At 51.2% G+C, this 22,543-nt stretch overlaps 1 protein-coding gene across 1 annotated transcript in view; it reads left to right on the top strand.

The window, feature by feature from the left end:
- Positions 1-21,775, top strand: part of LOC121279736 — a 139,546-nt gene extending 117,771 nt beyond the window's left edge. Inside the window, exons 28-30 of the mRNA XM_041190994.1 lie at positions 12,356-12,394; positions 13,163-13,305; positions 21,649-21,775. Of these exons, the coding sequence (XP_041046928.1) occupies positions 12,356-12,394; positions 13,163-13,198 (75 nt within the window). The 3' untranslated portion in view covers positions 13,199-13,305; positions 21,649-21,775. The remainder of the gene's footprint in view (positions 1-12,355; positions 12,395-13,162; positions 13,306-21,648) is intronic.
- The last annotated feature ends 768 nt before the right edge of the window (positions 21,776-22,543 follow it).

Here is a 22,543-nt window from a genome sequence, read left to right as displayed (position 1 = left end):
GGGAGTGCTGCACTGTCAGACGGTCAGTACTGAGGGAGCGCTGCACTGTGGGAAGGTCAGTACTGAGGGAGTGTTGCATAGTAAGAGAGTCAGTACTGAGGGAGTGCTGCACTGTGGGAGGGTCAGTACTGAGGGATTGCTGCACTGTCGGAGGGTCAATACTGAGGGAGTGCTGCACTGTCAGAGGGTCAGTACTGAGGGAGCGCTGCACTGTGTAGGTCCGTACTGAGGGAGAGTTGCATAGTAAGAGAGTCAGTACTGAGGGAGTGCTGCACTGTGGGAGGGTCAGTACTGAGGGATTGCTGCACTGTCGGAGGGTCAATACTGAGGGAGTGCTGCACTGTCAGAGGGTCAGTACTGAGGGAACGCTGCACTGTCAGAAGGTCAGTACTTGGGGAGCGCTGCACTGTCAGAGGGTCAATACTGAGGGAGCGCTGCACTGCCAGAGGGTCAGTACTGAGGGTGTGCTGCACTGGCCGAGGGTCTGTACTGAGGGTGTGCTGCACTGTCAGAGGTTCAGTACTGAGGGAGTGCTGCACTGTCAGAGGGTCAGTACTGAGGGAGCGCTGCACTGCCAGAGGGTCAGTACTGAGGGAGTGCTGCACTGGCGGAGGGTCTGTACTGAGTGTGTGATGCACTGTCAGAGGGTCAGTACTGAGGGAGTGCTGCACTGTCAGAGGGTCAGTACTGAGGGAGTGCTGCACTGCCAGAGGGTCAGTACTGAGGGAGTGCTGCACTGGCGGAGGGTCTGTACTGAGGGAGTGCTGCACTGTCAGAGGGTCAGTACTGAGGGAGTGCTGCACTGTCAGAGGGTCAGTACTGAGGGAGTGCTGAACTGTCAGAGGGTCAGTACTGAGGGAGTGCTGCACTGTCAGAGGGTCAGTACTGAGGGAGTGCTGCACTGTCAGAGGGTCAGTACTGAGGGAGTGCTGCACTGTCAGAAGGTCAGTACTTGGGGAGTGCTGCACTGTCAGAGGGTCAGTACTGAGGGAGTGCTGCACTGTCAGAGGGTCAGTACTGAGGGCGTGCTGCACTGTCAGAGGGTCAGTACTTGGGGAGTGCTGCACTGTCAGAGGGTCAGTACTGAGGGCGTGCTGCACTGTCAGAGGGTCAGTACTGAGGGAGTGCTGCACTGTCAGAGGGTCAGTACTGAGGGCGTGCTGCACTGTCAGAGGGTCAGTACTGAGGGAGTGCTGCACTGTCAGAGGGTCAGTACTGAGGGAGTGCTGCACTGTCAGAAGGTCAGTACTTGGGGAGTGCTGCACTGTCAGAGGGTCAGTACTGAGGGAGTGCTGCACTGTCAGAGGGTCAGTACTGAGGGCGTGCTGCACTGTCAGAGGGTCAGTACTGAGGGAGTGCTGCACTGTCAGAAGGTCAGTACTTGGGGAGTGCTGCACTGTCAGAGGGTCAGTACTGAGGGAGTGCTGCACTGTCAGAGGGTCAGTACTGAGGGGGCGCTGCACTGCCAGAGGGTCAGTACTGAGGGAGTGCTGCACTGTCAGAGGGTCAGTACTGAGGGAGTGCTGCACTGGCGGAGGGTCTGTACTGAGGGTGTGCTGCACTGTCAGAGGGTCAGTACTGAGGGAGTGCTGCACTGTCAGAGGGTCAGTACTGAGGGAGCGCTGCACTGCCAGAGGGTTAGTACTGAGGGAGTGCTGCACTGGCGGAGGGTCTGTACTGAGGGAGTGCTGCACTGTCAGAGGGTCAGTACTGAGGGAGTGCTGCACTGTCAGAGGGTCAGTACTGAGGGAGTGCTGCACTGTCAGAGGGTCAGTACTGAGGGAGTGCTGCACTGTCAGAGGGTCAGTACTGAGGAAGTGCTGCACTGTCAGAGGGTCAGTACTGAGGGAGTGCTGCACTGTCAGAAGGTCAGTACTTGGGGAGTGCTGCACTGTCAGAGGGTCAGTACTGAGGGAGTGCTGCACTGTCAGAGGGTCAGTACTGAGGGCGTGCTGCACTGTCAGAGGGTCAGTACTGAGGGAGTGCTGCACTGTCAGAAGGTCAGTACTTGGGGAGTGCTGCACTGTCAGAGGGTCAGTACTGAGGGCGTGCTGCACTGTCAGAGGGTCAGTACTGAGGGAGTGCTGCACTGTCAGAGGGTCAGTACTGAGGGCGTGCTGCACTGTCAGAGGGTCAGTACTGAGGGAGTGCTGCACTGTCAGAGGGTCAGTACTGAGGGAGTGCTGCACTGTCAGAAGGTCAGTATTTGGGGAGTGCTGCACTGTCAGAGGGTCAGTACTGAGGGAGTGCTGCACTGTCAGAGGGTCAGTACTGAGGGAGTGCTGCACTGTCAGAGGGTCAGTACTGAGGGAGCGCTGCACTGCCAGAGGGTTAGTACTGAGGGAGTGCTGCACTGGCGGAGGGTCTGTACTGAGGGAGTGCTGCACTGTCAGAGGGTCAGTACTGAGGGAGTGCTGCACTGTCAGAGGGTCAGTACTGAGGGAGTGCTGCACTGTCAGAGGGTCAGTACTGAGGGAGTGCTGCCCTGTCAGAGGGTCAGTACTGAGGGAGTGCTGCACTGTCAGAGGGTCAGTACTGAGGGAGTGCTGCACTGTCAGAAGGTCAGTGCTTGGGGAGTGCTGCACTGTCAGAGGGTCAGTACTGAGGGAGTGCTGCACTGTCAGAGGGTCAGTACTGAGGGCGTGCTGCACTGTCAGAGGGTCAGTACTGAGGGAGTGCTGCACTGTCCAAGGTCAGTACTTGGGGAGTGCTGCACTGTCAGAGGGTCAGTACTGAGGGCGTGCTGCACTGTCAGAGGGTCAGTACTGAGGGAGTGCTGCACTGTCAGAGGGTCAGTACTGAGGGCGTGCTGCACTGTCAGAGGGTCAGTACTGAGGGAGTGCTGCACTGTCAGAGGGTCAGTACTGAGGGAGTGCTGCACTGTCAGAAGGTCAGTACTTGGGGAGTGCTGCACTGTCAGAGGGTCAGTACTGAGGGAGTGCTGCACTGTCAGAGGGTCAGTACTGAGGGCGTGCTGCACTGTCAGAGGGTCAGTACTGAGGGAGTGCTGCACTGTCAGAAGGTCAGTACTTGGGGAGTGCTGCACTATCAGAGGGTCAGTACTGAGGGCGTGCTGCACTGTCAGAGGGTCAGTACTGAGGGGGCGCTGCACTGCCAGAGGGTCAGTACTGAGGGAGCGCAGCACTGCCAGAGGGTCAGTACTGAGGGAGTGCTGCACTGGCGGAGCGTCTGTACTGAGGGAGTGCTGCACTGTCAGAGGGTCAGTACTGAGGGAGTGCCGCACTGTCAGAGGGTCAGTACTGTGGGAGTGCTGCACTGTCAGAGGGTCAGTACTGAGGGAGTGCTGCACTGTCAGAGGGTCAGTAATAAGGGAGTGCTGCACTGTCAGAGGGTCAGTACTGAGGGCGTGCTGCACTGTCAGAGGGTCAGTACTGAGGGAGTGCTGCACTGTCAGAAGGTCAGTACTTGGGGAGTGCTGCACTGTCAGAGGGTCAGTACTGAGGGCGTGCTGCACTGTCAGAGGGTCAGTACTGAGGGGGCGCTGCACTGTCAGAGGGTCAGTACTGAGGGAGTGCTGCACTGGCGGAGGGTCTGTACTGAGGGTGTGCTGCACTGTCAGAGGGTCAGTACTGAGGGAGTGCTGCACTGTCAGAGGGTCAGTACTGAGGGAGCGCTGCACTGCCAGAGGGACAGTACTGAGGGAGTGCTGCACTGGCGGAGCGTCTGTACTGAGGGAGTGCTGCACTGTCAGAGGGTCAGTACTGAGGGAGTGCCGCACTGTCAGAGGGTCAGTACTGTGGGAGTGCTGCACTGCCAGAGGGTCAGTACTGAGGGAGTGCTGCACTGTCAGAGGGTCAGTAATAAGGGAGTGCTGCACTTTCAGAGGGTCAGTACTGAGGGAGCGCTGCACTGTCAGAGGATGAGTACTGAGGGAGCACTGTACTGTCAGAGGGTCAGTACTGAGGGAGTGCTGCACTGTCAGAGGGTCAGTACTGAGGGAGTGCTGCACTGTCAGAGGGTCAGTACTTGGGGAGTGCTGCACTGTCAGAGGGTCAGTAATAAGGGAGTGCTCCACTTTCAGAGGGTCAGTACTGAGGGAGTGCTGCACTGTCAGAGGGTCAGTAATAAGGGAGTGCTGCACTGTCAGAGGTTCAGTACTGAGGGAGTGCTGCACTGTCAGAGGGTCAGTACTGAGGGAGTGCCGCACTGTCAGAGGGTCAGTACTGAGGGAGTGCCGCACTTTCAGAGGGTGAATACTGAGGGAGTGCTGCACTGTCAGAGGGTCAGTACTGAGGGAGTGCCGCACTGTCAGAGTGTTAGTACTGAGGGAGTGCTGCACTGTCAGACAGTCAGTCCTGAGGGAGTGCTGCACTGTCAGAGGGTCAGTACTGAGGGAGTGCGGCACTGTCAGAGGGTCAATACTGAGGGAGTGCTGCACTGTCAGAGAGTCAGTATTGAGGGAGTGCCGCACTGTCAGAGTGTCAGTACTGAGGGAGTGCTGCCCTGTCAGAGTGTCAGTACTGAGGGAGTGCTGCACTGTCAGACGGTCTGTACTGAGGGAGCGCTGCACTGTGGGAAGGTCAGTACTGAGGGAGTGTTGCATAGTAAGAGAGTCAGTACTGAGGGAGTGCTGCACTGTGGGAGGGTCAGTACTGAGGGATTGCTGCACTGTCGGAGTGTCAATACTGAGGGAGTGCTGCACTGTCAGAGGGTCAGTACTGAGGGAGCGCTGCACTGTGGGAAGGTCAGTACTGAGGGAGTGTTGCATAGTAGGAGAGTCAGTACTGAGGGAGTGCTGCACTGTGGGAGGGTCAGTACTGAGTGATTGCTGCACTGTCGGAGGGTCAATACTGAGGGAGTGCCGCACGTTCAGAGGGTCAGTACTGAGGGAACGCTGCACTGTCAGAAGTTCAGTACTTGGGGAGTGCTGCACTGTCAGGGGGTCAGTACTGAGGGAGTGCTGCACTGTCAGAGGGTCAATACTGAGGGAGCGCTGCACTGCCAGAGGGTCAGTACTGAGGGAGTGCTGCACTGGCGGATGGTCTGTACTGAGGTAGTGCTGCACTGTCAGAGGGTCAGTACTGAGGGAGTGCTGCACTGTGAGAGGGTCAGTACTGAGGGAGTGCTGCACTGTCAGAGGGTCAGTACTGAGGGAGTGCTGCACTGTCAGAGGGTCAGTAATAAGGGATTGCTGCACTTTCAGAGGGTCAGTACTGAGGGAGTGCTGCACTGTCAGAGGGTCAGTAATAAGGGAGTGCTGCACTGTCAGAGGTTCAGTACTGAGGGAGTGCTGCACTGTCAGAGGGTCAGTACTGAGGGAGTGCCGCACTGTCAGAGGGTCAGTAATAAGGGAGTGCTGCACTGTCAGAGGGTCAGTACTGAGGGAGTGCTGCACTGTCAGAGGGTCAGTAATATGGTAGTGCTGCACTGTCAGAGGGTCAGTCCTGAGGGAGTGCCGCACTGTCAGAGTGTCAGTACTGAGGGAGTGCTGCACTGTCAGAGAGTCAGTACTGAAGGAGTGCTGCACTGTCAGTGGGTCAGTACTGAGGGAGTGCTGCACTGTCAGAGGTTCAATACTCAGGGCGTGCTGCACTGTCAGAGGGTCAGTAATGAGGTAGTGCTGCACTGTCAGGGGGTCAGTACTGAGGGAGTGCTGCACTGTCAGAGGGTCAGTACTGAGGGTGCTGCACTGTCAGAGGGTCAGTACTGAGGGAGCGCTGCACTGTGGGAAGGTCAGTACTGAGGGAGTGTTGCATAGTAAGAGAGTCAGTACTGAGGGAGTGCTGCACTGTGGGAGGGTCAGTACTGAGGGATTGCTGCACTGTCGGAGGGTCAATACTGAGGGAGTGCTGCACTGTCAGAGGGTCAGTACTGAGGGAGCGCTGCACTGTGGGAAGGTCAGTACTGAGGGAGTGTTGCATAGTAAGAGAGTCAGTACTGAGGGAGTGCTGCACTGTGGGAGGGTCAGTACTGAGGGAGTTCTGCACTGTCAGAGGGTCAGTACTGAGGGAACGCTGCACTGTCGGAAGGTCAGTACTTGGGGAGTCCTGCACTGTCAGAGGGTCAGTACTGAGGGAGTGCTGCACTGTCAGAGGGTCAATACTGAGGGAGCGCTGCACTGCCAGAGGGTCAGTACTGAGGGAGTGCTGCACTGGCGGAGGGTCTGTACTGAGGGAGTGCTGCACTGTCAGTGGGTCAGTACTGAGGGAGTGCTGCACTGTCAGAGGGTCAGTACTGAGGGAGCGCTGCACTGCCAGAGGGTCAGTACTGAGGGAGTGCTGCACTGGCGGAGGGTCTGTACTGAGGGAGTGCTGCACTGTCAGAGGGTCAGTACTGAGGGAGTGCTGCACTGTCAGAGGGTCAGTAATAAGGGAGTGCTGCACTTTCAGAGGGTCAGTACTGAGGGAGTGCTGCACTGTCAGAGGGTCAGTAATAAGGGAGTGCTGCACTTTCAGAGGGTCAGTACTGAGGGAGTGCTGCACTGTCAGAGGGTCAGTAATAAGGGAGTGCTGCACTGTCAGAGGTTCAGTACTGAGGGAGTGCTGCACTGTCAGAGGGTCAGTACTGAGGGAGTGCTGCACTGGCGGAGGGTCTGTACTGAGGGTGTGCTGCACTGTCAGAGGGTCAGTACTGAGGGAGTGCTGCACTGTCAGAGGGTCAGTACTGAGGGAGTGCGGCACTGTCAGAGGGTCAATACTGAGGGAGTGCTGCACTGTCAGAGTGTCAGTACTGAGGGAGTGCCGCACTGTCAGAGTGTCAGTACTGAGGGAGTTCTGCACTGTCAGAGAGTCAGTAATGAAGGAGTGCTGCACTGTCAGAGGGTCAGTACTGAGGGAGTGCTGCACTGTCAGAGGGTCAATACTGAGGGCGTGCTGCACTGTCAGAGGGTCAGTAATGAGGGAGTGCTGCACTGTCAGGGGGTCAGTACTGAGGGAGTGCTGCACTGTCAGACGGTCAGTACTGAGGGAGCGCTGCACTGTGGGAAGGTCAGTACTCAGGGATTGTTGCATAGTAAGAGAGTCAGTACTGAGGGAGTGCTGCACTGTGGGAGTGTCAGTACTGAGGGATTGCTGCACTGTCGGAGGGTCAATACTGAGGGAGTGCTGCACTGTCAGAGGGTCAGTACTGAGGGAGTGCTGCACTGTCAGAGGGTCAGTACTGAGGGAGTGCTGCACTGTCAGAGGGTCAGTACTGAGGGAGTGCTGCACTGTCAGAGGGTCAGTAATAAGGGAGTGCTGCACTTTCAGAGGGTCAGTACTGAGGGAGTGCTGCACTGTCAGAGGGTCAGTAATAAGGGAGTGCTGCACTGTCAGAGGTTCAGTACTGAGGGAGTGCTGCACTGTCAGAGGGTCAGTACTGAGTGAGTGCCGCACTTTCAGAGGGTGAATACTGAGGGAGTGCTGCACTGTCAGAGGGTCAGTACTGAGGGAGTGCTGCACTGGCGGAGGGTCTGTACTGAGGGTGTGCTGCACTGTCAGAGGGTCAGTACTGAGGGAGTGCTGCACTGTCAGAGGGTCAGTACTGGGGGAGTGCGGCACTGTCAGAGGGTCAATACTGAGGGAGTGCTGCACTGTCAGAGTGTCAGTACTGAGGGAGTTCTGCACTGTCAGAGAGTCAGTAATGAAGGAGTGCTGCACTGTCAGAGGGTCAGTACTGAGGGAGTGCTGCACTGTCATAGGGTCAATACTGAGGGCGTGCTGCACTGTCAGAGGGTCAGTAATGAGAGAGTGCTGCACTGTCAGAGGGTCAGTACTGAGGGAGTGCTGCACTGGCGGAGGGTCTGTACTGAGGGTGTGCTGCACTGTCAGAGGGTCAGTACTGAGGGAGTGCTGCACTGTCAGAGGGTCAGTACTGGGGGAGTGCGGCACTGTCAGAGGGTCAATACTGAGGGAGTGCCGCACTGTCAGAGTGTCAGTACTGAGGGAGTTCTGCACTGTCAGAGAGTCAGTAATGAAGGAGTGCTGCACTGTCAGAGGGTCAGTACTGAGGGAGTGCTGCACTGTCATAGGGTCAATACTGAGGGCGTGCTGCACTGTCAGAGGGTCAGTAATGAGAGAGTGCTGCACTGTCAGGGGGTCAGTACTGAGGGAGTGCTGCACTGTCAGACGGTCAGTACTGAGGGAGCGCTGCACTGTGGGAAGGTCAGTACTCAGGGATTGTTGCATAGTAAGAGAGTCAGTACTGAGGGAGTGCTGCACTGTGGGAGTGTCAGTACTGAGGGATTGCTGCACTGTCGGAGGGTCAATACTGAGGGAGTGCTGCACTGTCAGAGGGTCAGTACTGAGGGAACGCTGCACTGTCAGAAGGTCAGTACTTGGGGAGTGCTGCACTGTCAGAGGGTCAGTACTGAGGGAGTGCTGCACTGTCAGAGGGTCAATACTGAGGGAGCGCTGCACTGCCAGAGGGTCAGTACTGAGGGTTTGCTGCACTGGCCGAGGGTCTGTACTGAGGGTGTGCTGCACTGTCAGAGGGTCAGTACTGAGGGAGTGCTGCACTGTCAGAGTGTCAGTACTGAGGGAGCGCTGCACTGCCAGAGGGTCAGTACTGAGGGAGTGCTGCACTGGCGGAGGGTCTGTACTGAGGGTGTGCTGCACTGTCAGAGGGTCAGTACTGAGGGAGTGCTGCACTGTCAGAGGGTCAGTACTGAGGGAGCGCTGCACTGCCAGAGGGTTAGTACTGAGGGAGTGCTGCACTGGCGGAGGGTCTGTACTGAGGGAGTGCTGCACTGTCAGAGGGTCAGTACTGAGGGAGTGCTGCACTGTCAGAGGGTCAGTACTGAGGGAGTGCTGCACTGTCAGAGGGTCAGTACTGAGGGAGTGCTGCACTGTCAGAGGGTCAGTACTGAGGGAGTGCTGCACTGTCAGAGGGTCAGTACTGAGGGAGTGCTGCACTGTCAGAAGGTCAGTACTTGGGGAGTGCTGCACTGTCAGAGGGTCAGTACTGAGGGAGTGCTGCACTGTCAGAGGGTCAGTACTGAGGGCGTGCTGCACTGTCAGAGGGTCAGTACTGAGGGAGTGCTGTACTGTCAGAAGGTCAGTACTTGAGGAGTGCTGCACTGTCAGAGGGTCAGTACTGAGGGAGTGCTGCACTGTCAGAGGGTCAGTACTGTGGGAGTGCTGCACTGTCAGAGGGTCAGTACTGAGGGGGCGCTGCACTGCCAGTGGGTCAGTACTGAGGGGGCGCTGCACTGCCAGAGGGTCAGTACTGAGGGTGTGCTGCACTGGCGGAGGGTCTGTACTGAGGGAATGCTGCATTGTCGGAGGGTCAGTACTGAGGGAGTGCTGCACTGTCAGAGGGTCAGTACTGAGGGATTGCTGCACTGTCAGAGAGTCAGTACTGAGGGAGTGCTGCACTGTCAGAGAGTGCTGCTCTGCTCAGTCCGAGTGCTGCTGACAAACAAACCCACAGTTAGTATTCACAAGAAGCTTTTTTCCCTCACCAGGAGCTATGAGTGACGAGGCAGAAAATTCCCTCTTTCGAAATGGTGTGTGGTTTGGGATTTCCTTGTAGAGACAGTTTGCCTCCTTTACCTCCTCTGGCTAATGGCAGCTCAGCAGCAGTTGCTGATGCCCCACACCAGGTGGCGGTGCCCTTCAGTATATAGTGGATATTACCCGTGTTACACTGGCTGTGCTGTATTGCTGCTCAGGAACAAGGGGTCGCTGTTTGTCTGTGACTGATGACACCCATAAAGAAACTGTTGATAGCAGAATAAAGCAGCTGCACAAGAGTACACCCGACGACCCAGGCTGATGTATGTCTGCAGACCACTGATCCTCAAGGTTGATCACAAGACAGATGTGGTTCCACACTCCACCCCGAGTTACCCCAGGGAATCCCCCACATTCACTCCGGCCAATCGATTACAATTTTGAAAAGCAGTCACTGCGTCAGTCAGGAAATGTGGCAGCCAATTCACGCAGAGCAAGATCCCCTGACCAGCAATATAATAATGAGGTGATTGTGTTTTTTTCAGCTATGTTGTTTGAATGAGAAATATCAGCCGCACGTCGTGGGGGAGAACTCCAGCCCCACCCTCTGCTCTCCTTTCAATTAGTGACTGTGGGATCTTTTACATCCCACCTGAGAGAGCAGACAGAGCCTCGATTTAATGTCTCATCCAAAGAATGATACCCCCGACACAGCAACATTCCCTCAGTAATGACCCTCTGACAGTGCAGCACTCCCTCAGTACTGACCCTCTGACAGTGCAGCACTCCCACAGTACTGACTCTCTGACAGTGCAGCACTCCCTCAGTACTGACCCTCTGACAGTGCAGCACTCCCTCAGTACTGACTCTCTGACAGTGCAGCACTCACTCAGTACTGACCCTCTGACAGTGCAGCACTCCCTCAGTACTGACTCTCTGACAGTGCAGCACTCCCTCAGTACTGACCCTCTGACAGTGCAGCACTCCCTCAGTACTGACCCTCTGACAGTGCAGCGCTCCCACAGTACTGACCCTCTGACAGTGCAGCACTCCCACAGTACTGACCCTCTGACAGTGCAGCACTCCCTCAGTACTGACCCTCTGATAGTGTAGCACTCCCTCAGTACTGACCCTTCAACAGTGCATCACTCCCTCAGTACTGACCCTTCAACAGTGCATCACTCCCTCGGTACTGAATCTCTGCCAGGGCTGTGCTCTCTCAGTAGTAACTCTCCGACAGTGTAGTGCTCCCTCAGTAATGCCCCTGTGACAGTACAGTACTCCCTTAGTACTGCTCCTCTGACAGTGCAGTGCTCCCTCAGTACAGACCTTCCAACAATGCAGCACTCCCTCAGTACCGCACTAGGAGTGTCAGCCTGGCTGATATGCTCAATTCTCTGACATGGTGCTTGAACCTCTGACCCTGAAAGGAGATTGCCACCCACTGAGCCAAAGTTGGCACAACTCCACGAGAGTTGGTGGGACTCCTTGTTGCGAGCAGGCATGTGTGAGAGAGCAGGTGTAGCTCAATCCCAAATAAAATATACACTCGGCGACGTTCCATGTCAAACACATCTTTCAGAAGCAGACTTTAATTTGAAGAAGCCACACATCATAATTGAATTACAGACTCAGGATCTATATCGTGGTGTAATTAGAGAGTCTTTTTCTACATCATCTTGTGAAATCTGAGACCCTTTTGAGCCCATGTTAATGATACTTCTTAAACTTCACCCAGGTGCCTGCCATGACTCAGAGGGTGGCATTCTCACTCTCTCTTGCCTGCAGGCCAGGGGGATGTGGGTTTAATCCCCACTCCAGGAACTTGAGCATGAAATTCAGGCCCTCGCTCCTTGTGCTGTACTGAGGGAGCGCTGCAGTGCCGGAGACGCTGTCTTTCAGACATGACATTAAACCAAGGCATTCTCAGGTAAAGATCCCATGGCCACTATTTCGCAGAGGAGCAGGGGAGCTCTCCGCTAGGTCCTGGGCCAATATTTATCCTTCAGTCAGCCTCAGTAAGAAGCAGATTATGTATATTTAATGTTTGTGCAAAATTTTTCTCTTTAATAATCCAGCCTGTCACATCAGGGCAGTGTTCCAGGGATTTAACCTTTTTCTGTTCTGGGAATCACGGTTCAAAAATGTAGAATCAAAGAATGAATAATGCACAGAGAAGGCCATTCAGCCCATCATATCTGTGCTGGCTCTCTGAAGGAGCAATTTACCTGGTGCCAAGCCCCCATCTTCTCCCTGTAGCCCTGAACATTCTCCCATTTCAGAAAATAATCCAACTCCCTCTTGAATGCCTCGATTGACCCTGCCTCCACCACACTCTCATGGACCCCAGTGAGAGTCAGCACCTTCAGGAGAGGAGGGGACCTGTACCCCAGTGAGAGTCAGCACCTTCAGGAGAGGAGGGGGAAACTGTACCCCAGTGAGAGTCAGCACCTTCAGGAGAGGAGGGGGACCCTGTACCCCAGTGAGAGTCAGCACCTTCAGGAGAGGAGGGGGACCCCGTACCCCAGTGAGAGTCAGTATGGAAGAAATAGGAGCTGGAATAATTATTTCTGCCCTTGAGCATGCTCCACCATTCAACAAGATCGTGACTGATCTTCTACTTCAACTCCACCTCCTAGCACTAACCCCATAGCCCTTGGTTCCCAAAAACCTATCCATTCAGCCTTGAATATATTCATTGATTGAGTGTCCACAGCTCTCTCGGGAGTAGAGAATTCCAAAGATTCACAACCCTTTGAATGTGAAGAACCTTCTCCTGGTGTCAGTGTGAAATAGCTGCTCCCTTACCCTCAGACTGTGTCCCCGTGTTCTGGACTCTCCGACCAGGGGGCAAGAGCCATTGACCCTCTATCCTATCAAGCCCTTTGGTAGGAATGGTGCAGGGAGAAATACACTCGCAGTGTATGTGTTATTTGGATTAAATTTTGCTTTCTATCCAACAGATCACAAATATCGGACTGGGTCAACAAGGAATTACAGAGGTAATTACATTCGGCATGGAGCATGGGAGGGGATTAAATGGGTCAGCAGAGCCCATGAAAGAGACACTCGGTCAAAAGGAGTTGGCAAATTTCCTGCCCCTCCACTACCATTTTCTGAGATGTCCTCAGGTTATTGTCTGACCTGGTGGACAGCACCTCTGACAGTGCAGCACTCCCTCTGTTTGCACCGAACAGAATTAGCCTGAAGTCTCTGTAGTGGGGCTGGAACCCATGACCTTCTTACCTTGAGCTGAGAGAGTGTTACAGAGCAAAGCACACGGAACACGCGGAGGACTCCTGAGTGGGGGGAGCAGCAGGGAAAGAAAGGGTCGAGGGGGAGGGTGATAGGGACGGGGGTCGGGGGCCAGGGAGGGCGGGGGTAGGGGGCAGGGAGGAGGGAGGTTGGGGGCTGGGAGGAGGGGGGTCGGGGGCAGGGAGGTCAGGGGTCGGGGGCAGGGAGTTCAGGGGTCGGGGGCAGGGAGGTCAGGGGTCGGGGGCAGGGAGTTCAGGGGTCGGGGGCAAGGAGGTCAGGGGTCGGGGGCAGGGAGGTCAGGGGTCGGGGGCTGGGAGGGGTGGAAAACATTGACAAACAAAAAAGAAAAGATAGAATGAAAAATATTCTGGAAAGACAATGTCGGCATTGTAAACGGAGTGGGAATTGTAAACGGAATGGGAATTGTAAACGGAATGGGAATTGTAAACGGAATGGGAATTGTAAACGGAATGGGAATTGTAAACGGAATGGGAATTGTCCTTTCTTATCATCAGGCGAGAGGCACAAAAGATAGCGAGGCTGAAACGTGAGTCAGTGAATGAAAAGCGACGACAGGTACAGGAAATACAGCATATTGTGCGTCAGCGCCGTCTGCCAAGACATGAGAACTGCAAACACTCACAAGCTGTGCTCCAAGGTAAGGAGCACCTCTCCTTGGCACATTCTCCCTCTCCCTCCCTCTCTCCCTCTCTCTCTCGCTCACTCGCTCACTCTCTCTCCCTCTCTCCCTCTCTCTCTCGCTCACTCTCTCTCTCTCATAGTCTTCAGCCCCCACAATGTTGCAGGGTCAAACATCAACTCTGCTTTTTCAATCGTTTTTGGGGGTTGAGGGTGAGTGTTTCACCTTCCATCCTCTGCCCGGCGCGTGTGAGGAGAATGACCCTTACTCTATGACCCCGGACACTTTGGTAGCCGACGACCCCAGGATTGCCCTCGAGTTAAGATTAATCTCTTGGGGGATGCTGCTGGGAGCAAAAGAAACGCAGGTGACAATGTAACATGGGGCTGACGTGACAACCAATCTACCCCTCTAGTTTCATTTTGAAAGTTTCCAATCTATTTCCCTCCACCATTTCCTGTGATAATGAGTTCCATATTCTAACCACTCGCTGCGTGGAATAAATAAATGTCTCCTTCTTTCCCTACCGAATTTTATTAGTAACCGTATTTTATTTATGAGTCCTTGTTTTGGCTTCACCCACAAATGGAAACATTCTCCCGACATCTACCCTGTCCTTCATTCTAAATATCTCTTATCAGGTCACACCCAAGTGTTCTCTTTTCCAAAGAAAGTAGCCCCCACTTGTTCACGTGTTCCCAGTAGCTGTAATCTCTCCATTTCTGAACACCCCGTGTGAACCTTGTTTGTATTTTCTCCAGTGGTTTCTCTACCCTTTCTATAAATGGAGACCAGGGGCTGGATCTTGGTTACTAAGGTGGGTAGCACAAGGCAGGAAATTGCCCCACTCGCCAGATATACCTTGGTAAAAAGCATTCAGAAACACATGATTTCTGCTCTGGAGAGGGTGAATGGTGGTGGGGGGGTGGGTGCTGGTTAGAGTCAAGCCCACTGTCACCGCTGGCATGGAAGCAATATGTAGACAGCCTTATGGGCGGGTTGTTGCTGACAAGGGATAGTTAGAAGGGCCTGCCTTGGTTCTCTGGGACGTCTTCCCAGTTATTTTAGAAGTTGCTAGGCCCTTTAGCCCTCACTCTCTCATGTCCCCTCACCCCCTCACGTCCCCTCACCCCCTCATGCCCCCTCACCCCTCACCCATGTCCCATGGCCCTTCGCACCCTCCAAGCCAACTCATGCACCCATCCACTCCCCCATGGCTCCTCTTGCCCTCAACGCCACCTCCATAGCCATTCACCCAGTATTCCACCATGGGCAGATCTCAGGAGGCATGTGGAGATGAAAAAAAATAATCTCCTAACAATCTAAGACAGCTCTCACTCATGCACACTTGATAGTGGGAAAAAAATCCCATTCATGGAACCCAATCAAAGCTTTTAAATCTCTTATTTTTTTTCATTTTTTAACGGGATTATGGGTGTCACTGGCAAGACCAGCATTTGTTCTCCATCCCTAATTACTCTTGAACTGAATGGCTTGCTAGGCCATTTCAGAGGGAAATTAAGAGTCAGCCACATTGCTGTGGGTCTGGAGTCACAGGTAGGCCAGACCAGGTAAGGGTGGCAGATTTTCTCTCCTAAAGGGCATTAGTGAACCAGATGGGTTTTTACAACAATCAATGATAGTTTCATGGTCACCGTTACTGAGACCAGCTTTCAATCCCAGATTTTTTATTAACTGAATTTAAATTCTACCAACTGCCAGGGCTGAATTTGAACAAATGTCCCAAGAGCATTAGACTGGGCCTCTGGATTATTAATCCAGTGACATTACCAGTATATCACCATCTCCTCTTATAAAAACAAACTAACTTCTAATGAGACCCCACATCAAAGACAGCTAATCCTTTAATAGCCTTTTTAAACTATCAATCAAACTGTAAACTCAGAAAACCCTGCTGAGATAATCAATGTTTTGAAACTCAGCCAAACATTCACAATTACATAATAATAGCTCTTGAAGAAACTGCATGATAGATACTAATGTTTTTTTGAACCTACACCCGTCAATCAAAGGACTCCAGCAGAGGGTTTAAAAGTCTTTTATCACTGATAGGTATAGCCTGGTTGTTTTAATTTTAAGAGCAGGACATTTCAAAAACTACAGATCATGACAGTTGAGCAGACCTTATCCACCCTTTAAGAGCTTTTACATCTACTCCATCAATCTGTAACTCCCAACCTGTGGGTTTAAGACCTTGCAACAGCTAAAATGGGCTCTATTTGAACGCAGCACTGAGTTCTAATGGCCCTGTTGAGTTTGGGTTTCCCACCTATGTGAATCATGCCCCTCCCCCCCTTTCCTCTGCTGGCAAGAATTGGATCTGTCGGAAATGGGGGGTGGGACTTCTACACCCCTAGGTCCTGCCCGAGTTTTTGAAGGTCTGCAGAGTCTACTGAACTTCACGAAAACCCAGCCCCAGGACTCCAATTGCAGTCCAACCATGGCCCTGTGCAAGTTTAACATAACTTCACAACTTGCAAAGTAACTCCCAGTGAATCACAGAATGACAGAAACTTTACAGTGCAGAAGGAGGCCATTCAGCCCATTGAATCTGCACTGGCTTTCTGAAAGAGCATTCCACCTGGTCCCACTTCCCTGCATTATCCCCGTAACCTTGCACATTCTTTTCAGATAGCAATTCAATTCCCTTTGAATACCTTGATTGAACCTGCCTCCACCACCCTCTCAGGAAGTTAATTCCAGACTCCAATCACACATTCTGAGTGAAAAAAAAATTCCTCACATCACTTTTACTCCTTTTGCCAATTATTTTGAATCTGTGTCCTTTAGTTCTTGATGCTGTCTTGAGTAGGAACAGTTTCTCACTATTTACCCCATTCATACCCCTCAGGATCTTGAATCCCTCTATCAAGTCTCCTCTCAGCCTCCTTTTCTCCAAGGAAAACAATCCCAACCTCTCCAATCTATCCTCATAGCTACAGTTCTTCATCCATGGAATCATTCTTGTGAATCTCCTCTGTGCTCTCTCCAATGCCTTCACATCCTTCCTCAAGTATGGCACCCAGAACTGGATGCAGTATTCCAGATGAGGCCTAACTAGTGTCTCATACAAGTTCAGCATCACTTCCTTACTCTTGTACTCCATGCCCCTATTAATAAAGCCTAAGATACTATATGTTTTATTAACTGCTCTCCCAATATGCCCTGCCATCTTCAATGACCTATGTATGTTTACACTGAGGTCCCCCTGTTCTTGCACCTCCTTTAGAGGCTCTCCCTTTATTTTATACTGTCTCTCCATATTCTTCCTGCCAGAATGAATCACCTCACACTTGTCTGCATTGAACTTCATCTGCCACTTGCCTGCCCCATCCACTAATATATCTATGCCCTTTTGAAATTCAGGACTATCTTCATCACAGTTGACAACATTTCCAATCTTGTATCATCTGCAGATTTTGAAATCATGCCCTGCTCACCACAGTCTAGGTCATTAATATATACCAGGAAGAACAAGGGTCCCAACACTGACCTCTGGGGAACTCCACTACAAACCTTCCCCCAATCTGAAAAACAACCATTTATCACTACTGTTTCCTGTCACTCAGCCAATTTCTCACCCAAGTGCCTACTTTCCCTTTTATTCCATGAGTTAGTTGAGTGGCACTGTATCAAATGTTTTTGAAAATCCAGATACACCACATCAATAGCGTTTCCCTTATCAACCTTCCCTGTTACCTCCTCAAAAGTACCAGTATGTTAGTTAAACATGATTTTCCCTTAATGAATCCATGTTGGCTTTCCTTAATTACCCTGCACTTGTCTGAGTGACTGTTGATTTTGTCCCAAACTATAGTTTCCAGAAGTTTCCCTACCACCGAAGTCAAACTGACAGTTTTGTAGTTGCCGGCTTTATCCCTGCACCCCTTTTTGAACAAGGGTGTAACATTCACAATTCTCCAGTCCTCTGGCACCTCCCCTGTGTCTAAGGAAGACTGGAAGATTATCACTGGTGCCTCTGCAATTTCCACTCTCACTTCCCTCAGTGTCCTTGGATGCAACTCATCCAGTCCTGGTACCTCATCTGTTTTAAGTAAAGTTAGCCTTTTTACCACCTCCTCCTTCTCAGTTGTAAATTCTTCTAGTGTACCAGTTACCTCCTCTCACACCTTGGCCTGAGTAGTACCTTCTTCCTATGAAAAGACTGATGCAAAGTACTCATTTAATAACTTTGCTATTTCTCCTGTCCCCACGTGCAAGTCCCCTTCTTTATCCCCAACTGGACATTCTCTTTCCTTTGCCACCCTTTTATTATTTATATGAACATACGAACAAGGAGCAGGAGTAGGCCATTCAGCCCCTCGAGCCTGCTCTGCCACTTGATAAGATCATGGCCAATCTGATAGTAACCTGAAATCTGCATCCGACCTACCCCTGATAACCTATCACCCCCTCGCTTACCAAGAATCTATCCACTTCTGCCTTAAAAATATTCAAAGACTCTGCTTCCACCTCCTTTTCAGGAAGAGTTACAAAGACTCACGAGCCACTGAGCGAAAAAATTTCGCCTCATCTCTGTTTTAAATGGGCGACCCCTTATTTTTAAAGAGTGACCCCTAGTTCCAGATTCTCTCACAAGAGGAAACATCCTCTCCACATCCACCCTGTCAAGACCCTTCAGGACCTTATATGTTTCAATTAAGTCGCCTCTCACTCTTCTGAACTCTAGCGGATACAAGCCTAGTCTGTCCAACCTTCCCTCATATGACAACCCACCCATTCCAGGTATTAGTCTGGTAAACCTTCTCTGAACTGCTTCCAACACACTTACAGCCTTTCTTAAATAAGGTGACCAATACTGTACACTGTACTCCAGATGTGGTCTCACTAGTGCCCTGAATGTGCACAACTGAAGCATAACCTCCCTACTTTTGTATTTAACTCCCCTTGTAATAAACAATAACATTCTATTAGCTTTTCTAATTACTTGCTGTACCTGCATTCTAGCCTTTTGTGATTCATGCACCAGGACACCCAGATCCCTCTGAATCTCAGAGATCTGCAATCTCTCATTATTTAGATAATATGCTTCTCTTTTATTCTTCCTGCCAAAAAGGACAATTTCACATTTTTCCACATTATGCTCCATTTCCTAGGTCTTTGCCCACTCACTTAATCTATCTGTATCTTTTTGTAGCCTCCTCATGTCCTCTTCACAACTTACTTTCCTACCTATCTTTGTGTCATCAGCAAATTTGGCAACCATTCTTTTAATCCCTTCATCCAAGTCATTTATATAAATTGTAAACAGTTGAGGTTCTAGCACTGATCCCTGTGGAACACATCTTGCCAACCTGAAAAATACCCATTTATGCCTACCCTCTGCTTCCTGTTAGCCAACCAATCTTCGATCCATGCCAATATTTTACCCCCTATACCATGAGCTTTTATTTTCTGTGATAACCTTTGATGTGGCACTTTATCAAATGCCTTCTGGAAATCTCAGTACAGTACATCTACTGGTTCCCCTTTATCCACAGCATGTTACTTTCTCAACAAACTCCAATAAGTTAGTTAAACATGATTTCCCTTTCACAAAACCACGTTAACTCTTCCTGATGACCTTGAGCTTATCCACGTGCCCTGCTATAACCTCTTTAGTAATAGCTTCTAACATTTTCCCTACAACAGATGTTAAGCTAAATGGCTTTTAGTTTCCCGCTCTCTGTCTCCCTTTTTTGAATAATGGAGTTACATTTTATATCTTCCAATCTAATGGGACCTTCCCTGAATCTAGGGAGTTTTGGAAAATTAAAACCAGTGCATAAACTTTCTCACTAGACACTTGTTTTAAGACCCCAGGATGAAGTCCATCAGCTCTTGCCAGCTGCAGCTCCAACAATTTACTCAGTGCCACTTCTCTGGTGACTGTAATTTTCCTGACTTCCTTCCCCACTTCCATTTCCTGGTTTATAGCTGCTTCTGGGATGTTACTTGTATCCTCTATAGCGAAAACTGATGCAAAATACCTGTTCAATTCATCTGCCATCCCCTTGTTCTTCATTATCAATTCTCCAAACTCACTTTCTAATGGACCACGCTCACTCTTTTCTGTTTTAAATGTTTATAAAAACTTTTACTATCTCTTTTTATATTTCTGGATAGCTTTCTCTCAATATTAATTTTTCCCTCCTTATTAGTACTTTAGTCATTCTTTGCTGTTCCTTATATTCTGTCCAATCTTCTGTCTTTGCATAATTAAATGATTTTTCTTGAACCTTGATACTATCCTTAACCTTTCTAGTTACCCACGGATGGTGTGTCTGTCCCTTGGACTTTTTCCTACTCGTTGGAATGTATCTACTCTGTGCATTCTGAGATATCCCCTTAAATATTAGCCACTGCATCTCTATTGACCTATCCCCGTAACTTAATTTCGCAATTCACTTTTGCCAGCTCAGTTTTCATGTCCTCATCATTGCCCTTATTCAAGTTTAAAAACGTAGTCTCAGACCCACTCCTCCCTCCTTCAAATTGAATGGAAAATTCCATCATATTATGGTCGCTGCTACCTTGGGGTGCCTTTACTATGAGATCATCAATTACTCCGATCTCATTGCACAATATCCTGTCTTAGTATAGCCTGTTCTCTGGTTCGCTCCAGAATATGCTGTTCTACGAAACTAGCCCAAAAACATTCAATGTACTCCTCATCTGGGCTATATTTGTCCATCTGACTTTTCCAGTCTATATGTAAATTAAAATCTCCCTTGATTATCGTCGTGTCTTTCTGACAAGCTCCAGTTATTCCTTCCTTTATGCTCCACCCTACCATGTGGTTACTGTTAGGGGGCCTGTACACAACTCCCACAAGTAACTTCTTGCCTTTACCATTTCTCATCTCTATCCAGACTGTTTCCACATCCTGGTTTCCTGAACTGAGGTTACCCCTCTCTATTGTGCTAATACCATTGTTAACTAACAGAGCTGCCCCTCCACCATTTCCTCACTTCCTGTCCTTCCTAAATATCCTGTACCCTTCAATACTCAGGACCCGATCCACATCCTCCTGCAACCATGTCTCCGTTATGGCTATCAAATCATAATTATTTATTTCTATGTGCACTCTCAGTTCATCTGTTTTGTTTCGAATGCTACATGTATTCAGATACAGAACTTTCAGCTTTATCCTTTTATTCCATCTAATTCCATCTTTATATTCCAGATTTATTAATTGAATTCAAATTCCACCGGTTGCCATGATGGGATTTGAACCCGTATCTCCAGGGTATTAGCCTGGGCCTTGGGATTACTGGATGTTACCGTTATGCCAGCATCTCTGCCTATGGGCTTAAGCCTCTGGAATGGGACTTGAACCCACAGAACTCCTGCTTCAGGGGCAAGGATGGTCCCCTAACCTTACGCTCACTACAGCTATCCTCACCTTCAAGAACAAACTCTAGAAACCTATCTCTCTTCACACCCCTCCTACCCCTTCCCTCCACCCCATCCTCCAGCCGCCATTCCCTGATCAGGATCTGTTGCCCCCGTTTCTCTCAGTGGAATGCCCCAGGAATATTTGGCCGCACTGTGGGGCACGGTGACAATTTAACATTCTTATCCTTGTGTTTCAAATCCCTCCATGACCTCCGTATCTCTGTAACCCCCTCCAGCTCCTACAGCCCTCCAAAATCTCTGTGCTCCTTCAATTCTGGCCTCTTGCCTGTCCCCAGTTGCTATTGCTGCACCATTGGTGGCCGTGCCTGCAGCTGCCTGGGCCCTAAGCTCTGCAATTCTCTCCCTAAAACTTTTCACTCCTTAAAAACTACCTCCTTGACCAGGCTTTAGTTCGCCTGTGCCTAATATCTCTTCATGTGGCCCAGTGTCAAATTTTTCATAAATATGAGAAATAGAAGCAGGCGTGGACCATTCTGCCCTTCAAGTCTGCTCCACCACCCAACACCATCATTGGCTGATCTTCGATATCAACTCCACCTTCTCTTGATACGCTGGGTGACAAAAACCACTCTCAATCTCAGTCTTGGATATATACTCAGAGACTGAGCATCCACAACACTCAAGGCTGGAAAATTCCAAAGATTCGCAACCCTCTGAGTGAAGAAATCTCTCCTCATCTCAGTCCTCAATAATTGACCCTTCATCCTGAAACTGTGCACCTGGGATCTAGATTCCCCAGCCAGTGTGAAATAGTCTTTCTAACCCTGTCAAGCCCTCTTTATACCTTTCAGTGACATTTTGGTTGATATTGTTCCTTTGAAGCACTTTATGAAAGAGGCCATGTAAATGCAAGTTCTTGTTGTTGTTGAATCTGAGTATTGAGGCCGCGTTATGACTGACCCACTGACCCTTTGCTTCCAGTGATCGAAGCTCGGGCACATCAGATGTCGCAGCCAGTTGTCCAAAGTTTCCCCCAGCCGCTCTCGTGCCATCTGCGAGGGAAGACTCTCTACCCGAAGCCGCTGATGTTCCCACCACCTCTCCAGCCAACCCAGCCGTTGTCGGAAATACTGCCTGAAGTACTGGTCGTGAAACCGGTGGGAACCCCGCCCACCCCAGCTCGGCCATACCGGCCGGAGGACCCTCGCCATCGGTCAGCTGGAAACTCGTCAACGGTGGTGAAGATTACCCGTGGGCAGGAGGAGGAGGAGGAGGAGGAGTGGGGGAGGGGGAGACTGAGGGAGGGGGAGGGGGGGGAGCAGGTGAATGGGGTTGGGTGGAAAGGTGGAAGGGGAATGGGGATTGGTGAAGAGGAGAAGTGGGGGTGGGGGAAGAGGAGAAGGGAAAAGAGGGAGAGGGGTAAGGGGAAGGGGAGGGGAAGGAGCAGATGAGGTAAGAGGAGGAGGGGAGGAAGGGAGGGCAGGGGCAAGTGGGGATAGCTGGAATCCGAGGAGTGGAGTGGGTGTGTGGTATGGAGACAGGAAAGTGGGGGAGGGGGGGAATGGGGAGCGGGGAGCGGGGAGGGGACTGGGTGGAAAGCTGGGAGGGGATTGGGAAGTGAGGGAGTGGGGGAAAAGAGGAGGGTGGAGGAAAGAGGGGAGGGGAAGATGAGGGGGGAAAGGTGGGGGAAAGTGAAGTGTGGGAAGGAATGCAGGAGAGAGTGGAGGACATGGAGAGAGTGGGAATACTGGGAGTGTGGGATTGGGAGGAGGAGGTGGGTTGGGAAGGGGAGGGGAGAGGGAGAGTGGGGGATGCGGGGAGAGTGGGGTGGGAGTGTGGGAGGGGCAGGAGGAGGTGGGGAAGGGGTGGGAATCTC

The sequence above is a fragment of the Carcharodon carcharias genome, chromosome 7 (genome assembly GCF_017639515.1).
Source record: "Carcharodon carcharias isolate sCarCar2 chromosome 7, sCarCar2.pri, whole genome shotgun sequence".
Taxonomy (NCBI): Eukaryota; Metazoa; Chordata; class Chondrichthyes; order Lamniformes; family Lamnidae; genus Carcharodon; species Carcharodon carcharias.
Note: the sequence above shows the minus strand (reverse complement) of the source record. Positions and strands in the feature narration are given on the sequence as shown.